At 40.0% G+C, this 18,661-nt stretch overlaps 1 protein-coding gene across 4 annotated transcripts in view; it reads right to left on the bottom strand.

Annotated features, from left to right (window-relative positions):
• The window catches only part of adamtsl3 (ADAMTS-like 3), a 651,955-nt gene that overhangs the window by 338,947 nt on the left and 294,347 nt on the right, over window positions 1-18,661 (bottom strand). For all 4 annotated transcript variants that reach the window (XM_072564789.1, XM_072564793.1, XM_072564791.1 and 1 more), the window contains one exon: window positions 18,127-18,172. In XM_072564789.1, coding sequence (XP_072420890.1) covers window positions 18,127-18,172 — 46 coding nt within the window. The remainder of the gene's footprint in view (window positions 1-18,126; window positions 18,173-18,661) is intronic.

The raw sequence follows: 18,661 nt of genomic DNA, 5'->3' as shown, positions 1-18,661 counted from the left end.
GACAGTTCTGGAACTGCTCCACAGCAGGCAGATCCTGTTTGGCACAAAGTATCATACACTTCAAGAATAGCTGCCCATAGACGCAAGAATAAATTTAACCATTCTGCATGGAACAACTGAGTCCAGGAAAACATTTTAAATGTCCTTACTAGTTCAGGCAATAAATGTCAGAGACAGTCAACAATGAACCAATTGAGTTCATCCCTTACAATCAATTGTTTCTCATACTCTAAGTACTTCAAATACTTAATCTAATGCTCATAAGATAGTGTACGTTCTGTGCCTCCACCCTTCACCTGCAACAGAAAACCAGTGAAATTTCTGGGCAAAAGTCAAAGCTGGTCCATCTGATTCACCTTCTACCATCCTGATAGCTGTGTAATGTACTACAATGAAAGAGTGCTAACCATGGGAGTCAACTGGAATAATGACTCTACCACAAATACACCACTTAACCAGAGTCACCTCTCACCCCACCGACTTCCCACCCTCCTCCCCCTATGGACAGCTTCGGAAACCAGTACTTCAAAGTCATCCTTTTTCTCATCATGCGACACATATACCCCAATCCTGTCAAAAATATAATTTTACAGAACAAAGTTTATTTGAATTTTAGTGGATAAATGTTGCACAGTTTTAATGTCTCCCTATAAACCTGCTCCACAAATTAGCCATTTGTTCACTGACATTTCTTTGATAAGGCAAAATTACCTGTTAAATGCACACTTGACATCCTTTATGGGTTGCATACTGCAGACTGTATTTTACACTACACTATGGGAAAATAATTTTAACTTGTCCCATTTGCTTACTTGTGAGAACAACATACCCCTCAAATAGCTAGCATCCCTTTTTTGGATAAAGAAAACACTACAAAGCTCTCCTTGAAGCAGAACAGTGTTAATGTTAATGACTGGGAGGAGCTTATTAACCATCATTCAAAATAGCAATAACTTGTCCATTGCCACACTTTGGGGCCAAAAGCTTTAATGATGAGGCAGGGTAGAAAAGGAAAGAGACTGAAGTAAATCCGGCTCTCGTGATCGCTCTAGCATGTGGGACATCCTGCCCCATGTGCCCAAAGATCTGCAGATTGAGAACTGACCTAGAGGTCAATGCAAGAGTTGTGTTCCTCTGTAACCTCACAAAGATCGTGCTGTAGAAGAGCGCCAATAGAAAATTGCTACACCCATTCAGTAGAAAATTTGCATTATCCGAACAAGGTCTACAATTCGTCAAACATGTAGCCAATTCACACTTATGAAATGCATGTTATAGCAAAATGACATGCATTCAGTGACATGAAGACCGACAGAACAAACTCGTGATCATGAACAAGCATCAGGTACAAATCAACGGATAGCAGATGACCGCTTACAACATGTAAAAGAAGAAAAATCAATTCTCTGATTTTTTGGGGGGCAGCTGCAGGAGGAAACAGAGAAGGTAGCAGCTATGGGGAACTATAACTGCTCAACAAATCCAATATGCGTGTGTTACATGACACTTGGATAGTAGAAATGAGAGAGGAACAAAACAACTTGGACTTCCTTTGCTGTGGTTCATGGTGCTAATCTATGTCCTTTCCTTTCCCTACTCTACCCACATTAACTGTCAAAAACATAGATCATCTCTCCATGTCTTTTCCTGAGACAAACTAGTTGCAATTTGATATTATTATTGATTTGATTTGAGTTTCCAACACCACACCAATGATATGTCAAAGACCACCTATTTCCAACTGTGAAATATTGCCTGACCCCACTGCTGCCTCAGCTGATCTCCTGCAGAGACCTTCATCCATTTCTGTGTTCTACTCCATAGTTGACAATTCAGTGATTGGTCTCCCCCACTGTACCTCCTATTAACTTGACACCATCCAAAATTCCAAACCTTACTTACACAGTCATTTTCTATATTGTCTCTACTACACTGGGTACACTTAAATAATTCCCTGGCTTTAAAATTCTCGAATTAATTTCAAATCCCTCCATGGCCTCACCCCTCCCTATCGCTGTAACCTCCTTCAGTTAGAAAACCTTCCAAGATATAGCACTCAAATTTAAGCCTCTTCAGCATCCAGAGTTTAAATTACTCCAACATTACTGTTGCACCACAAGCCAAGGAAGAAGATACAGACCCAGAAGATAAACAGAGCTGAAAATGTGTTGCTGGAAAAGCGCAGCAGGTCAGGCAGCATCCAAGGAACAGGAGAATCGACGTTTCGGAACAAGGGCTGATGCCCAAAACGTCAATTCTCCTGTTCCTTGGATGCTGCCTGACCTGCTGCGCTTTTCCAGCAACACATTTTCAGCTCTGATCTCCAGCATCTGCAGTCCTCACTATCTCCCAGAAGATAAACAACATTCCAGCACCAGGGGTCACAATCTAGGGATAGGGGGTAGCCCCTTTAGAACTGAAACGAGGAAAGATTTCTTCACCCAGAGAGACTGGTGAGCTTGTGGAATCCTCTGCCACAGAAAGTGGTGGAGGCCAAAACACTGAATGTTTTCAGGAGGAGTTAGATATAGTTATTGAGGAGAAAGGAATCAGAGAGTCTGGGGAGAAAGGGGGAACAGAGTATTCAGTTCGACGATCAGACATGACGATATTCAATACCAGAGCAGTTGTCAATGGCTAAATGACCTCCTCCTGTTCCTATATTCAATGCTCGTGTATTTCAGACAAATACTGCGTATATCATTATCAGCTTTAGAATGGTTCCGGCTGATTGGAAGAGAGGAAACATAATGCAGCTATTCAGAAAAGGAGGTACTCAGAAAGCAGGGAACAACAGGCCAGCTAGCCTGTCAGGAAAATGCTGGAATCTATTATTATAACCTTGAAAATTGTACTATGATTAGACAGAATAAATATAGCTTTCTGAAAGAAAGTTAATGTTTAACAAATCAGTTAGAATTCTTTTAAGGGAGTATATAATTGTCACCGTCCTTTTGGCCGAGAAGACTGCTCTGAGACACATAACTGGCAGTGGTTTAATCTGTTTCTTGTCTATTAACCAATCAATGAAATGATAGTAACCACAACTCTGTGATCCTTTCTCTCATATTCATCTTTCATGTGGCACCTCGAATCACACAGAGCAGAAACAGACTTTCTGGTCCAACTCGGGCAAGGTCGGAAGGTGAGAATGAGGGACTTTCATGGTAACTTCAGCCATAGAGTTATTGAGTCCTACAGCAGGAGACAGGCCCTTTCACCCAAACTTGTCTGTGTTGATCAAAATGCCCATCCATGCTAACCCCATTTCCCTGCACTTGGCCCATATCCTTCTAAACTTTTTTTACCCACAAATTTGCCCAAATCCCCTTTAAATGTTAATATACCCCCAACTTCCACTGGCAGCTTAGTCCACATACGTACTACCCTCTGTGTAAAGACATTGCCCCTCAGGTTCCCTTTTATTCTAATCTTAAACTAATTCCCTCTAGTCCTCTATTCCCACCCTATCCATGCCTCTTATGATCATATACACTTCTATAAATTCCCCCTTCAGTGTCCTATGCTCTGAAGAAAAATGTCCTAGCTTGTCCAACCTCTCCCTTCAACTCAGACCATTGAGTCCTGGCAACATCTTTATAAATGTCTTTGGCACTCTTTCTAGTTTAATAACATCTTTCCTCTAGCAAGGTGACCAAACCTGAACACAATACTTCATGTACAGCCTCACCAACATCCTGTATAACTGCAACATAGCTTCCCAACTTCTATATTGAATGCCCTGACCGATGAAGGCCAGTGTGCCGAAAGCCTTCTTCACTGCCCTGTCTACCTATGACTCTACTTTCAGAACACTATGAACCTGAACTCCAAGGTCCCTCTACTCCACTATACTCATTAAGGCTCTACTTTTTACCATGAAACCCCTACCTTGATTTGACTTGCCAAAATGCAAGACCTCACATTTAACTATATTAAATTTCATTTGCTATTTCTCAGCCCACTTCACCAGATGATCAAGGTCCGACTGAAATTTCTGATAACCTTCCTCCTGTCCACGATATTGCCTATTTTAGTGCCATCTGCAAACTAATTAATCATGCCTTGTACATTCTCATCCAAATCATTGATATAGATAACAAACAGCAACGGGCCCAGCACCAACTCCTGAGGCACTCCACTAGTCACAGACCTCTAGTCTGACAAGCATCCTTCCACTGCTTCCTACCATCAAGCAACTGTGTATCCAATTTGCCAGTTCCCCCTGGATTCCATGTGATCTAACCTTCCAGAGCAGCCTATCATGTGGAACCTTATCAAAGGCCTTATTGAAATCCAAATAGACCACATCTACTGCCCTGCCCTCGCTAACCTTCCTGGTCACTTCATCAAAAAGCTCTTAAGAAATTTGTGAGGCATGATCTCCCATGCACAAAGTCACGCTACTAACTACCCCTAATCAAACTCTGTCTTTCCAAATGCATGGATACCGTATCTCTCAAAATCTTCTCAAATAACATATCTCCAACAGATGCGAGGTTTACTGGTCGATAGTACCAGGTTATTTTTTGCAGCCCTTCTTGAATAAGGGCACAACATTCACTACCCTCTACACTTCTGGGACCTCACCTGCAGCTAACGATGACACAAAAATTTCAGCCAGGCCCTCCGCAATTTCTTCTCTAGTCTCTTGCTGTGTTTGTAGATAAATCTGGAAAGGACCGGGAGATTTATCCACCATCATACTTTCTAATATATCAAACACCACCCTTACTGTGATATAGATTGTCCTCAAGATATGAACACTAACTTCCCAAAGTCTTCATGTCTTTCTCCATGGTAAACATTGAGGAGAAATATTCATTGAGGACCTCACCCATCTCCTGCAATTCCACTTTGGTCCTTGAGGGGTCCTATTCTGTCTCAAGTTATGTTTTTCCTTTAATATATGTTAATTCTTTTTGGATTCACCCTAATCTTCTCAGCCAAGGCTATCTTGTGCCCCCTTTTCAACATCCTGATTTCCTTCTTCAGTAAACTCTTGTAACCCCTATATACTTCCAGGGATTCCCTTGATCTAATACAGGAATTGAACCTATACTATTGGCATCACTCTGCATTGCAAACCTGCTATCCAACCAAGTGAGGTTACGAACCCCACTTTTTAAACTTTTTTTAAAAAGGATGAAAATAGTCATGTTAGTGGTGGGATGGCAAGAAACAGGTATACTTGGATCTTCTGTAGTATAGTGGACAATGAAGAAGGTTATCCAAGACTACAACAGGACTCTCATTCACTCGACCAATGGACTGAGGAATGGTAGATAAAGTTTAATTTGGATAAATGTGAGGTATTGCATTTTGGTAGGACAAATCAGGGCAGGGCTTACACAGTTAATGGCAGGACCCCAGGGAGTATGCCGAACACAGAGATATAACGGTTCACATTTCCTAGTTCCTTGTGCATAGTTCATTGAAAGTGGCATCACAGGCAGACAGGGTGGTAAAGGCGGCATTTGGCATGCTTGCTTTCATTGGTCACAGCACAGAGTACAGGAGTTGGGACATCACGTTGCAGCTGTGCCAGTCATTGACGAGGCTGCTTTTGGAATACACTGTACAGTTTTGGAATTGGAAGGACATTCTTCGATTGGATAGGGAGCAGAAAAGATTTACAAGGATGGATAGCCGGAGACATTTTGTCCCTAGAGCATAGGAGGTTGAGGGGTGACCTTATGGAAGTTTACAAAATCATGAGAAGCAAAATAATATCTTTTCCCCAGGGTAGCTAAGATCAAAACCAAAGGGTATAAGATGAGAGGAGAAAAAATTAAAAGGCACCTGAGCACCAACTGTTTCACACAGATTCTGGATGAGTGGTGCTGGAAGAGCACAGCAGTTCAGGCAGCATCCGAGGAGCATCCGGATGCTGCCTGAACTGCTGTGCTCTTCCAGCACCACTAATCCAGAATCTCATTTCCAGCATCTGCAGTCATTGTTTTTACCCTGTTTCACACAAAGAGTGATGTCCATATGGAATAAACTGGATGAAGTGGTAGAGACAAACACAGTTATAACATTTAAAAGAAATTTGGACAGGTACATGAATAGGAAAAAGTTGAGAGAGATTTGGGTCAAAAAGGGTAAATGGGACTAGTTTAGTTTGGACTCGTCACCATGGATGAGTTGGACCGAAAGGACTGTTACTGTGTTTTATGATTCTGTGACTCAAAATGTCATACAAAAGATCAACATGAGATAAAGGCTCATGGAGTTGTTGTTAGTGTAGCCTCATTGATTGGTTAATGGACAAGAAACAGTGAGTCAGGAGAAATGTGGCATCATCATCATCTTGGCCGACTATAACTAGCAGAGAACAGCCAGGATCAGTGCAAAGACCTGTGAGATTTAAAATCTTTTTTAATGACAAAAAAAACAAGAGTAACAAATCCAGGTTTGCTGACAATCAAAGTTTGAATGAAATGTACCTTCAGTGCACACACAAAGTGGCACAGCGGTACAAAGAGGTTTAGCAAACAGCAACCAAGTAGTCAATGAATTATAATATAGGAGAGTGTGAATTCATTTTGGGCACATGAATATGAAAAGCAAAATATTTTCCAAGAGGTACCAAACTGTTTAATATTGATCTTCAGGGAGGCTAATTGTAGAACTTGCCATGTTGTATGGTGCCGAAACAAGGGGCAACATTAAGAGCAGGGCAACAACGACTGGACACAAGTGGAATACCGATGTTATTGTGTGGAGTGATGAGAATGGATGCTACCAGGAACCACCATAGCAAGAGGTCAGTCAAAATTATGCAAGTACTCAACCACTGGGATTGGGTTGAATCTGGCAGGGGTGTTGGCTCAGTAGGGGGCCACTGATGATAGTTCAAGGAGCCAGTATTGGTCAGTCAAGTCAGGCTGGAAGTTGTGTTTCAGGGTGTTTGGGATATGACCCAGCAGGGGGATGAACGTCAGCAAAGATCCAGGAATGGAGAGGAACTCCCTTCCACATTTTTCAGAATTTGTTTCAAGCCAACTTGTTGACTTGAACAGAAAGCTATTTACATCCCTCAAAAAGTTCCAGAAACTCCAGAACTCAAACGTAAGATCGTGTGCACCTTCAAGAGGACTTGTCAGTCACATAAAGACTGCGCTGATACTCAAAGCTGCCAGTGATTCTTAAATCAAATTGCCAAAGTGCTATGACTGGATTTCAAGAAACAGGTGCTAAAACAGTTCACCCTCAATTTTGATTGCAAGGAATTTTCAGGATTGTTCCAGACAGATACACTGAAAGGAACCAACAGTATCTTTGTGGAGAGAGAGGTACAATTAATAGTTCATATGTTGATCAGTTATGTTCATGTACAAAAATAGGACAAAGAAATTTGGATGCAGTGTCTTCTCTCGATTTTCAGGCTAGTTTTGCTTCTCTTCCTGATCCCTTTCTCTTTCTGGGAATTTTCTCCTTAAAATATTCACAATTATGTTTCTTTTTAAGGCAATGTTGTGTACAATGCAACACTCATTGCCCTAAAGAATTAAGCAGAACTTTCCAATCAAAATGTTTTTCCAAGTTTCAAGAGCTCTCATCACTAGTGAACCTGACTATCTCTGAAAGTGGATTTGGCATTCCCCATTGAATAACTGTGTTATGATCCTACAATTCTTAAAGTAAAAGTGGTATTTAATGGGAGCGATGGGCACTTTTCCCATTGCTGGGAAGAGTCTTCCATTGTCTCTTTTAGAAAAGACCCGAGGATTTTAGTGGTTCTCAGAAACTTGACAGCCAGCCATTCTCTGGAATCAAAGATGTCGTGGATAGAACTTCCTCTAATCCATAGCTTCTGGCCAATCAGTTATCAGATCTACAGCAGCACCAAGGAGTCAGTTGCAATTATTATAAAAACAGAAAACGCTGGAGAAACTTAACAGGTCCAGCAGCATCTGGGAAGAGAGAAACAGAGTTAATGTTTCCAATCCAATGACTCTTGTTCAGAACACTGGATCCAATCGTCAACTTGGTTTCTCTCTCCACAAATGTGGAGTTTCTCTCGCACATTCTGCTTTTGTTTCATATCTCCTCCATCCTCAGTATTTTACTTTAAACTCATCAGTGGCTATGGCCTTGAACATCTATCCAAGGTCTGATATCTTGGATGGACCTAAGGCAAAGATAAATGAAAATAAATGAATTGGCGGGGCAGGGGGGCGGGGGGAGAGGGTTCCTAGCTTGGAGGTCCTCTTCTGTCAGGCAGAAGATATAAAAGCGTGTATACGTGTACAAACAGGTTCAGTGCTTTCCCCACTGTTATTAGATTTCTGAATGGACCTCTCAATTTTTCTTTTATAGAATAAAGTCTTTATAGAATTCATAGAGCATGGAAACAGTCCATTCGGCCCAATGAGTCCGCACCGACCCGCCGAAAGTAACCAACCCAGACCCATTCTCCTACTCTATTACTCTACATTTACCCTTGCCTAATGCACCTAACCCACACATCCCTGAACATTATGAGCAATTTAGCATGGCCAATTCACCTAAACTGCACATCTTTGGATTGTGGGAGGAAACCCACGCAAACATGGGGAGAATGTGTAAACTCCACACAGACAGTCGCCCAGGGGTGGAATTGAACCCAGATCTCTGGTGCTGTGAGGCAGTAGTGCTAACCATGGAGCCACTATGCAACCCCAATTTAACATAGGTCTGTGTGCGCGGGTGGGGGCGTGGTTAAAGTTGGATGCAAAGAAACATTTTCAAACATTAAAAAAAAAGCAAATTGTCATTAAAAGTTTGTAAAAAATAAGTTTTGAAATAATTTACTCGGACATGTTATGGTGCATCTAAACAGGAGGTGGAACATTAACCCAAACCTTTTCTAGACCAAGAGTTGGGAGACTACCACTGAGCCACAATGTTACACTGGCAATTTGCTCATTCTACTTGTTAAAGGGATTCAGAATAAGATGCATATATGATTGATGAAGAGTATGAGACTGTAACAGAGAGGGTCAATGAAAAATGTGAAATCTGTAAGTAGCATTGGAGGATACTAGTGCATCCTATTGGAAGGTTTTCACTGATCTGTGATTTTAAAAAGACGACAAAAATGTTAGCATTTTACATTTTATTGACCTGGTGACCAGATAACATTTAAGGACAAAAGGCTTGTTATAAAATATGGAGAAAGGGATAGGCAACAGATGGGGACACCTGCACAGTTTCTGATTGATAAGGCAGGAGAGCTTTCCAGTGAAAACTTTAGAAATGACTGAAAATGTGAACATCAAGGGAAAAAGAACGCTGCAGGTAAAACTCTTCAGTGACAGAAACTGTGAAAGAAGTCATGTAGTAGCTATAAGATGCTGCATAAAAGTACAAAATATTGGTAAGATCCTAGGGAGTGTTGCTGAACAAAGAGACCTTGGAATGCAGGTTCATAGCTCCTTGAAAGTGGAGTCGCATGTATATAGGATAGTGAAGGTGGTGTTTGGTATGCTTTCTTTTATTGGTCAGAGTATTGAGTACAGGAGTTGGGAGGTCATGTTGCAGCAGTACAGGACATTGGTTAGGCCACTGTTGGAATATTGTGTGCAATTCTGGTCTCCTTCCTATCGGAAAGATGTTGCGAAACTTGAAAGGGCTCAGAAAAGATTTACAAGGATATTGCCAAGATTGGAGCTATAGGGAGAGGCTGAACAGGTTGGAGTTGTTTTTCCTGGAGTGTTGGAGGTTGAGGGTTGACCTTATATCGGTTTACAAAATCATGAGGGTTATGGATAGGATAAAGAGACAAAGCCTTTTTCCCTGGGGTGGGGGAGGCCAGAACTCAGGCGACTGACTGTGTGGAGTTTGCACGTTCTCCCCGTGTCTGCGTGGGTTTCCTCCGGGTGCTCCGGTTTCCTCCCACAGTCCAAAGATGTGCAGGTCAGGTGAATTGGCCATGCTAAATTGCCCATGGTGTTAGGTAAGGGGGAAATGTAGGGGTATGGGTGGGTTACGCTTCGGCGGGGCGGTGTGGACTTGTTGGGCCAAAGGGCCTGTTTCCACACTGTAAATAATCTAATCTAATCTAATCTAAAACTAGAGGGCATAGGTTGAGGGTGAGAGGGGAAAGATATAAAAGAGACCTAAGCTGCAACTTTTTCATGCAGAGTGTGGTACATGAGCTGCCAGAGGAAGTGGTGGAGGCTAGTACAATTGCAACATTGAAAAGGCATTGGGATGGGCATATGAATAGAAAGGATTTGGAGGATATGGGCCAGGTGCTGGCAGGTAGGACTAGATTGGGTTGGGATATCTGGTTGGCATGGATGGGTTGGACCGAAGGGTTTGCTTCCATGCTGTACATCTCTATGACTCTATATAATCCCAATCTATTGCTTGGGACAAGTTCCAAACTGCCTTCTGTGCAGTGTGGCATTGTGTACGTTAGTCCTCCTGTTCTAGAAGGTATGACAAATAATACAACTTTTGCAGAAAGTTTGATATGCAGAAAACCATGCTTTCATATGCTGATGTCTCAGAAAAATTTGGAAAGCACTGGGACAATGTATGAGACCATTGGAGACAGAATTTAATTCAGAAAGTGTATCAGAAAAGATTGGGCTATAACAATTAGAAAATAACTGGTAAGGTAATATCTTGTGATGATATGACGTGACTTACCAAATTGTTGATTAGTTCATGATCAGTCAGAATTAATGACAAAATCTAGAGCTCTGAGCAACTGACAGAAGTAAATTGACACACTGTATTGCAAATGCTCATGTGTTTTGTGATGCAGGTCCTGAGGAACTGACAAGAGTGATGTTGGATAAAATTCACAGAATAATAAGTGACTAAGAAAAAGTTATGGATTGACCTCATTAACTTGAATCAAATTCTGAACGGTGCAGAAATTTCTAAAATCAAATGGAATGATACAAGTGTCTGATTTTGTATATTCCTTTTTGTGAAATAAACATCATGGAACTGGGGGACATCACAACTTAATTTATTAGACCAAAAATGGAGATATTTCATTTAATTTATTTGAAATTTTGTTTGAACACTATTTTTATGTAAAGAAAGGGGAATCTTGCATCCTAATTATGTTTAATTGTTTACAACTTATTGTGATGCTTAAATAAACATATGGCTGTTGGGTATGGAGATGTATGATTGCAATGTATAACTGTAAAAATAAATATTTACAAAAACATGTGAAGATAAAAACCACGAACTTTTTTTCTAGAATACTATCGCGAATTATCATTTGATGTTCTCACCTTTGGTTAATGAATTGAATAAACATTCTCTTATGTCAATGCTCAAATTACAAATCAATAGATTAATTTATTTCATGTTAAAAGATCTTAAGTAGCATTTATCCATTTCTTGTAGCCAAATGCTTTGAATGATGATAGAACATTCACTTTACAGGAAATATATAAGAATTATCCCTCTCTAATAGTCCTACTTGACTGAAGCCCCTCATCCATTGTACTGCTTCGGTAAAATTCTTTTGCACTTTCTCGGAGGCTTCACATGTAGCAAAGTGATGGTGATGCAAAGATAAAGGTGCAAAGTTGATCTGGATTTTTCAAAAGATCTTTGATAAGGTGCCCCACAAAATCGGCGAATGTAAAGGCAAGAAACAAGCGGATGGATTCAACAGAGGATACGGAAGAAAACTTTTCACCCAAAGAGTGTTGAGAATATATAATCCACTCTGACAGAGAGCAACTGAAGCAAACAGTCAAGATGCTGTCAAAGGTGCAAATATGAAGCAGAAGGTTATGATTATAGATTTAAAAAGACAGAATCCCTACAGTGTGGAAACAGACCTTTTGGCCCATCCAGTCTACACGCCCTCCAAAGAGTAACCACCCTGACCCATTCCCCTACCCTATTACTCTACATTTCCCCTGACTAATGCACCTAATCTACACATCCCTGGGCACTATGGGCAATTTAGCACAGTCAATTCACCTAACCTGCACATCTTTGGACTATGGGAGGAAACCAGAGTACCCAGAGGAAACCCACACAGACACAGGTAGAATGTGCAAACTCCACACAGACAATCACCTGATGCTTGAATCGAAACTGGGTCCCTGATGCTGTGAGGCAGCAGTGCTTAACAAATTTAGATCGACAGAGATGAGAAGAGGATCAAAAAGAGCATAAACTCTAACATAGACTGGTTTAGCTGAGAGCAACGGGTTGGAACCACACTTTGTTTTGGAATGAAAGCTGGAATTCTCAAAGTTTCGAGCAACGCATGAGGTGCAGACATTTACCACGTGACATTTTTGTAAATCAAAGGTCAAAAGTAAAACTATGCTATGCTTATTTTTGTTTTACAGAAGGTCAAAGAGTTTTGGAAAAATAAAGCTGTTTTGAGAGACAGATTCGTTTCTTTTTATAGGTAAATTGGTGGAAGGAGCTTTGAGCTGAAGGTCACCTAGCAACAGCTTTTGGACTATTAGTTTTCTGTGGTGCCACAGACTTGGAAGTGGAGTTATTGAAAAGTGACCTCCAAAATAACAGCAACAAAGACAAGTTTCTCTCGATCTCTCTTTTCTGGAAACAAAAAACCCTTAGAAGTTGTGGAGAGGTTTGCATGGAAGCAGTGTTTGGTCCTTCTCTCCCATTCTGGCTCGCTCTTACAGAGTGAAATTCAACAATTCTGAACAGCTCACTAAATACCCAAGTCTAGTTAAACGACTGATCAAATTGAGGATTCTCTGTGGTCTTGCATACAACGGTAATCTGATCTCAGAAACTGAAAGAACTGTGAGAAAGCCACTTCACGTCACCTTTATGGTCTGGACTTTTTTTTTGCCTGTTGTTATTTTTCTACCATAATATTTCTGCGGAATTCTATTTCCACCTTGCTCCGTTTGTGAATGAATGTGTGTGTATTGGAGTTGAAAGGCTGATAGTTTAACTATGCATAATAGCAATTAAGAACTGATTTCACCACTTGTTCGAAAATAGAATTGTTTGTTCATTGCTGCAACCTGGTGGGAATCTCTTTTTTTTGTACTCAGTAACATCCTGGTGATACAACTGGATACATAGTTCTGGCACATCACATGGGCTCAAAGGGCTTGGTTACCAGCACACTCCTTCCATATGAGTCATGATACTTATATCTGCATTGTATAGCTCATGAATCATGCCCCATGTAACACTGGTCTTAAAGTGTGGTGTCTAGAATTGAAAGGTACCCTCAGTTTCTTTTAAATTAAAGGCTTACCACTTTGTTCTTGCTTTTGTACTCTCCACCTCATACAAATTTATAAACCTAAAAACTCTGCATGCTTTTTAAAATAGCATCAATTTGTTCTGTAGTTTTCAAGGAATTATCAGAGAATTATAGATTGTTTACAGCACAGGAGGTGGCTGCTTCTGCCTCATCATTTCTAAGACCTTTCCCATCAGTGAGCCTTCCTATCACTGGGCTGATCCTTGTATGTTTCTGAAGGTGAGTGCAATATTTACAAATTCTCCAGAGTTCTGGCGTTATCATCTAATAAAGTCTAAAGGGATGCCTGAAACTTAATGGAACAATGAAAAGGATGATGAACATATTAATTAAGAATTAACTGGGTAAGAATTGATTGTACAAATATGGGGTGCTATTAATCAGCAGTGTATACATTTTATGGAGTGTGCTTAACAGAAATAAATCCTACACCAAAAGTGTAGACATGGACTCTATTTAAACAGTTATCTTCTCATGTATAACATCTGATAATACCTCTATATTTATAAAGTATTGGAAAATTATGGCAATTTCAACTCGCACTCACTCCAGCAACCACAGTACATCCCTGCTAGTTTTTGTTGACTACCAATTGCTAAATATGGAGGTAATACAAAAACAGGTAGAAAAGTATGCCATGAAGATGATTTAAGGAGGTTGCAGTCTGAGATAGATTGGTGGAGTGAGTAGGCAAAAATCTAGCGAATGTTGTATAGCTTAGAGAAAACGGAAATCGTTCACTTTGGCAGAAAGAATTTTTTTTACATTGCAGATTATTACCTAAATGGAGAATGACTGCAGAATTCCAAGATGCAGTGTGATTTAGGCATTCTACTAGGTGAGTCACAGATGAATGTACTGCAAGTGATTAAGCAAGCTAATAGAATGTTATCTTCTATTACTCGAGGAATTAAACATAAGACCAGACATTTTATGCTTCCATTATATAAATCATTAGGGAGACTGCATCTCAAATACTGTGTAGAATTTTGGTCATGATTTGGAGACGCCGGTGTTGGACTGGGGTGTACAAAGCTAAAAATCTCAACACCAGGTTATAGTCCAGTAGGTTTAACTGGAATCTAGTGCTTCCAGTTAAACCTGTTGGACTATAACCTGGTGTTGTGGGATTTTTAACTTTAGAATTTTGGTCTTCTTATTTCATTGCGGATGTAAAGATGTGAAGAGATGGTTCAGAGGAGATTTATCAGATTGATACCTGAAAGGAATAACTTGGCTTAGGAGGACAGGTTGGAATGACTGGACCTGCTTTCACTGTTCACTGTGAACAGTGATTTGATTGAAGTTTATAAGATCCTGAATGGCAATGACAAGTTCAACGTGGAAATGGGTGAGTCCTAAACTAGGTACAGATGTATACTGTTTTAAAATTAGGGACCACCCTCTTGGAACAGAGATACAGTCATAGTGTCATAGAGATGTACAGCACAGAATCAGATCCTTCAGTTTAACTCATCCATGCCGACCAGATATCCTAAATTAATCTAGTCCCATTTGCCGGCACTTGGTCCATATCCCTCTGAACACTTCCTATTCATGAACCCTTCCAGATGCCTTTTAAATGCTGTAATTGTACCGGCCACCACCACTTCCTCTGGCAGCTCATTCCATATATGCGCCACTCTCTGCATGAAAAAGTTACCCCTTAGGTCTCTTTTATATCCTTCCCCTCTCACCTTAAATGTATCCCCTCTAGTTTTGGACTTCCCTACACTGGGGATTCATCCTATCCATGCTTCTCAATGATTTTATAAACCTCTATAAGAGCCTCTGATGCTCTAGATGAAAACAGCCCCAGCCTGTTCAGCCTCTCCCTATAGCTCAAACCCTTCAAACCTGGCACATCCTGGTAAACTTCTTCTGAACCTTTCAAGTTTCACAACATCCTTCCTATAGCAAGGAAACCAGGCTTAAACACAATATTCCATAAGTGGCCTAACCAATGACCTGTACAGCTGCAACATGACCTCTCAACCGCAAACTTAATGCATTGACCAATTGGAACTTCCTGCTACAGAACACGGTGAAGGTGAGATATTTGAAATTTTTGCAGATGGTGGAGACGAGACCATACAGCATGGGCACACACCCTTTGGTCCACCAGTCCTTGCTGAACATAACCCCAAATTAAACAAGTCTCACCTGCCTGCTCCTGGCCCATATCCCTCCAAACCTTTCCTATTCACGTACTTATCCAAATGTCTTTTAAATGTTTTAATTGTACCCACAGCCAACACTTTCTCAGGAAGTTCATTGCATACACGAACCACCCACTGTGTAAATATTTTGCCCCTCATGTCTCTTTTAAAGCTTTCTCCTCTCACGTTAAAAATGTAGCCCCTAGTCTTGAAATCCCAGGGAAAAGACAACTACCATTAATCCAAACTATACCCCTCATTATTTTATCAACTTTTATATGGTCACCTCTCAACCTCCTACGGTCCGGTGAAAAAAAATGCCAACCTATCTAGCTTTTCTTTAAACATTCCACATTCGGCAACAACCTGATCAATATTTTTAAGACAGAAGTTGATTGATATTTGTTACGCAGGGGATCCAAAGGCTATTGGGAGTAGATGGACGCATGGAATTTGAAACAAAAAACAACCATGATTCTGTTGAATAATAGAGAAAGCTTAAGGGACCAAATTGCCTATTTCTGCACTTAGGTCATTTGTTAAATATAGTAATATCTGCTTTTCAATGTTCAACCAATCCTACGTTTAAATTACTTCATTTACTACAACATTATCTACCTTTATAATGAAAATGCTGCCAAAGTATTGATAATCTTTATTTCTATTCCATATGGGCGAGATCCCTCTTCAATTCACTGAAATTAAACCTCCACTCGTCATGTAAATTCACCTTTAAATTGTTCATCAAGTCTTTCCATGACCTCCTTAAAACTAAATCCTATTGAAAGCTCTCCCCAAACTCTCTTGCTGAAAAAATGTCTACTGTCCAATTTTGTTCCCAGAACTAAATCCTGCTGGTTATCTCCTTATGTGGCTAGTAGCGCACTGATTAATAACATTCTCCTGTACATACTTCAGGAACTCCTTTTCACTGTTTAACCCAATATTAGTACAACTGAAGTTCTGCATTATTATTAAACTAACACCCTTCTGCTCAGCAAGAAAGAATTCTATGAATAATCTGACAGAAACACTTGATTTTAATTACATATTGATTTACCAAAGTATTTCTTCAGAGCATCAATAATGTGCTGAATTACTGTTCTGAGTGCAAGTTATATGGGCTTTGTTATAGTGGTGATAAGTTGATATCCTGAGAAACCACATAAATGTCATCACAGCTGCAGGATACAATGGTGATCACTCCCAGAGGTGACCCAGAGAATTGGGTTTCTGAATCAAAACATGCTGAAACTGGAGACTGCTCTATGAAATAAATACTGCAGTACTCCCACCCAGGAAAGTGGCATTCTGCATGTAGTTCCATTCACAAAAGTTGCACATTGAAAGAGTGGATTGCTTTCTTGTCAGCATACACAGTACCATTGACAAGTTCAGTACACAGAGCCACATCCATTTGCAACCTGTGACTCCCTACATCCTTTAAAATTTGCAGAGTTTACACAATCTCCAGTTCATTCGTAAATGATGCGAACAGTGTCATGGTTTTCCATGTAGCAACTGTAACAAGCTAAAGCAGGCTTCAGCTCTGGTGGTCAGTTAGATAAGCGTAAAACAAGAAAAGTTTATTTAGCCACAGTACAGAGACAACAAGGCACAAGTGGGTACTGCTATCTCGCTAACATTTTCTCAATATCAGTTCTTCCCTTTCCCAATCAAATTATTTCCCTACAACTTACAGGCTAGGTATTCCTAACTAATATCATCTTAGAGTTATGCCATCTTACCTTCATCCTCTAACATTTTAAGTCATTTCTTAAATTTGGACACCTATTGCAGATTCAGAGTACTTCGAAATTTATGGTTCATTTATCAGCCCTCTTCCATGGTGTTACATTTGCTAAGTGATATTATCTTCTTTCCAGATTGTTGATTGTCATGGTCTCCACCTCTGGCTCTCCTGTACTGCCCTTACACATTCCACACAGGTCAAATAGATCCAGCCCATGCTGTCATTCATGTTCTATTCAATTTTCCTCTCTGATATTTTCCATCGATCTTCCCTCCGATAATTGTGCCTTCCCACTCTAATGATGTGAGCAAAGTCTTGCATCTTTTTTCTCAGATGTTATGTATTAATTTCTTCCTTTCTCCAGTCATTTCTAGCATTTATTCATCAGTCTTTCTGACCGTGTAAGATATGCAGAACATCCTCTTATTTGCCACATCTGTTACACCAGGCAGTTAAAGCTTGCTCAACTTGTTCAGGAATCTGCCCTGGCTGTCTGGAAGATCTGAAAACATCCCTTATAATTTAATAGGTATAAACATTTGTGCCCCTGTGATTGAAGCAGGTTGTCTGTCTACTTGCCATGAATACACCTTACACAATAAAAATAAAACCGAGCTGGAAATAAAACAGAGCATATGGTATCACTTTTATCCATTTGTATACAATCAACTTAAAGTGTGCTGTTGCTTGCTGTAAATGCCAGAAACAAATGTTAGATATGAACCAGCAAATAGAGCAAAGATCTAGTGTTTTGGAACTGCTTTTCAAATTATTTGATTATTCTAATTTTATCATGCCTAAACATCCAAATCATCAGCAAATACTTCAGTTTGAAATTGGAAAAATGCTTCATTCCTATTATCACAGAAATGAAACACACATCAAAGGAAATATGCCACTTAGTGCAATTTCTCATCCACAACAGAAAAGAATGTGGTAATTCATAATAATTACTAATCAGATGCATTTTATTCAGCACTTACCACATTGCTGCAGGTTTTGTATCTAATGTTCCGCCCTTCACAGCGCCTGAGAGACAGGAAATAAAAAAAAAGACATAGAGAAAACAGTCTTTCGAAGCATTAAACAAACATATGTCAAGCACTTTACAAAAGCTTCCATTATAAACTAGTTTAAACATATGCATATGACTCAACAAAGGAAGGCTCCATGGTTAAAATCCACTAATCCCTGATCATTTTTAATGCTCTACACTACTAATAAATTTGGGTCTTTAGCCAAGAACGTAAGCCTGGTGCAGCAAATGAAATCATTCTTGACAACGGCTTTTGCTCTGGTTCTGAATCAGGCTAAATTTTGCTTCACCTGTCAAAACATTAGTAGAAAATACCTGCCAGGGTTTATGTATAATGAAACCAGTCATTGACTGAAATCCCACTGAGCATGAACAAACATAGTCAATCCTGAAAGGCTAAGCTTATAAAACATTTTTTTCAAACATTTCCTACAACTATCATGATCAAATGTTCACTGGCCAAATAAAATTCTCATCTTTGC

This window comes from Chiloscyllium punctatum, chromosome 48 (genome assembly GCF_047496795.1).
Source record: "Chiloscyllium punctatum isolate Juve2018m chromosome 48, sChiPun1.3, whole genome shotgun sequence".
In the NCBI taxonomy this organism is placed as follows: Eukaryota; Metazoa; Chordata; class Chondrichthyes; order Orectolobiformes; family Hemiscylliidae; genus Chiloscyllium; species Chiloscyllium punctatum.
Note: the sequence above shows the minus strand (reverse complement) of the source record. Positions and strands in the feature narration are given on the sequence as shown.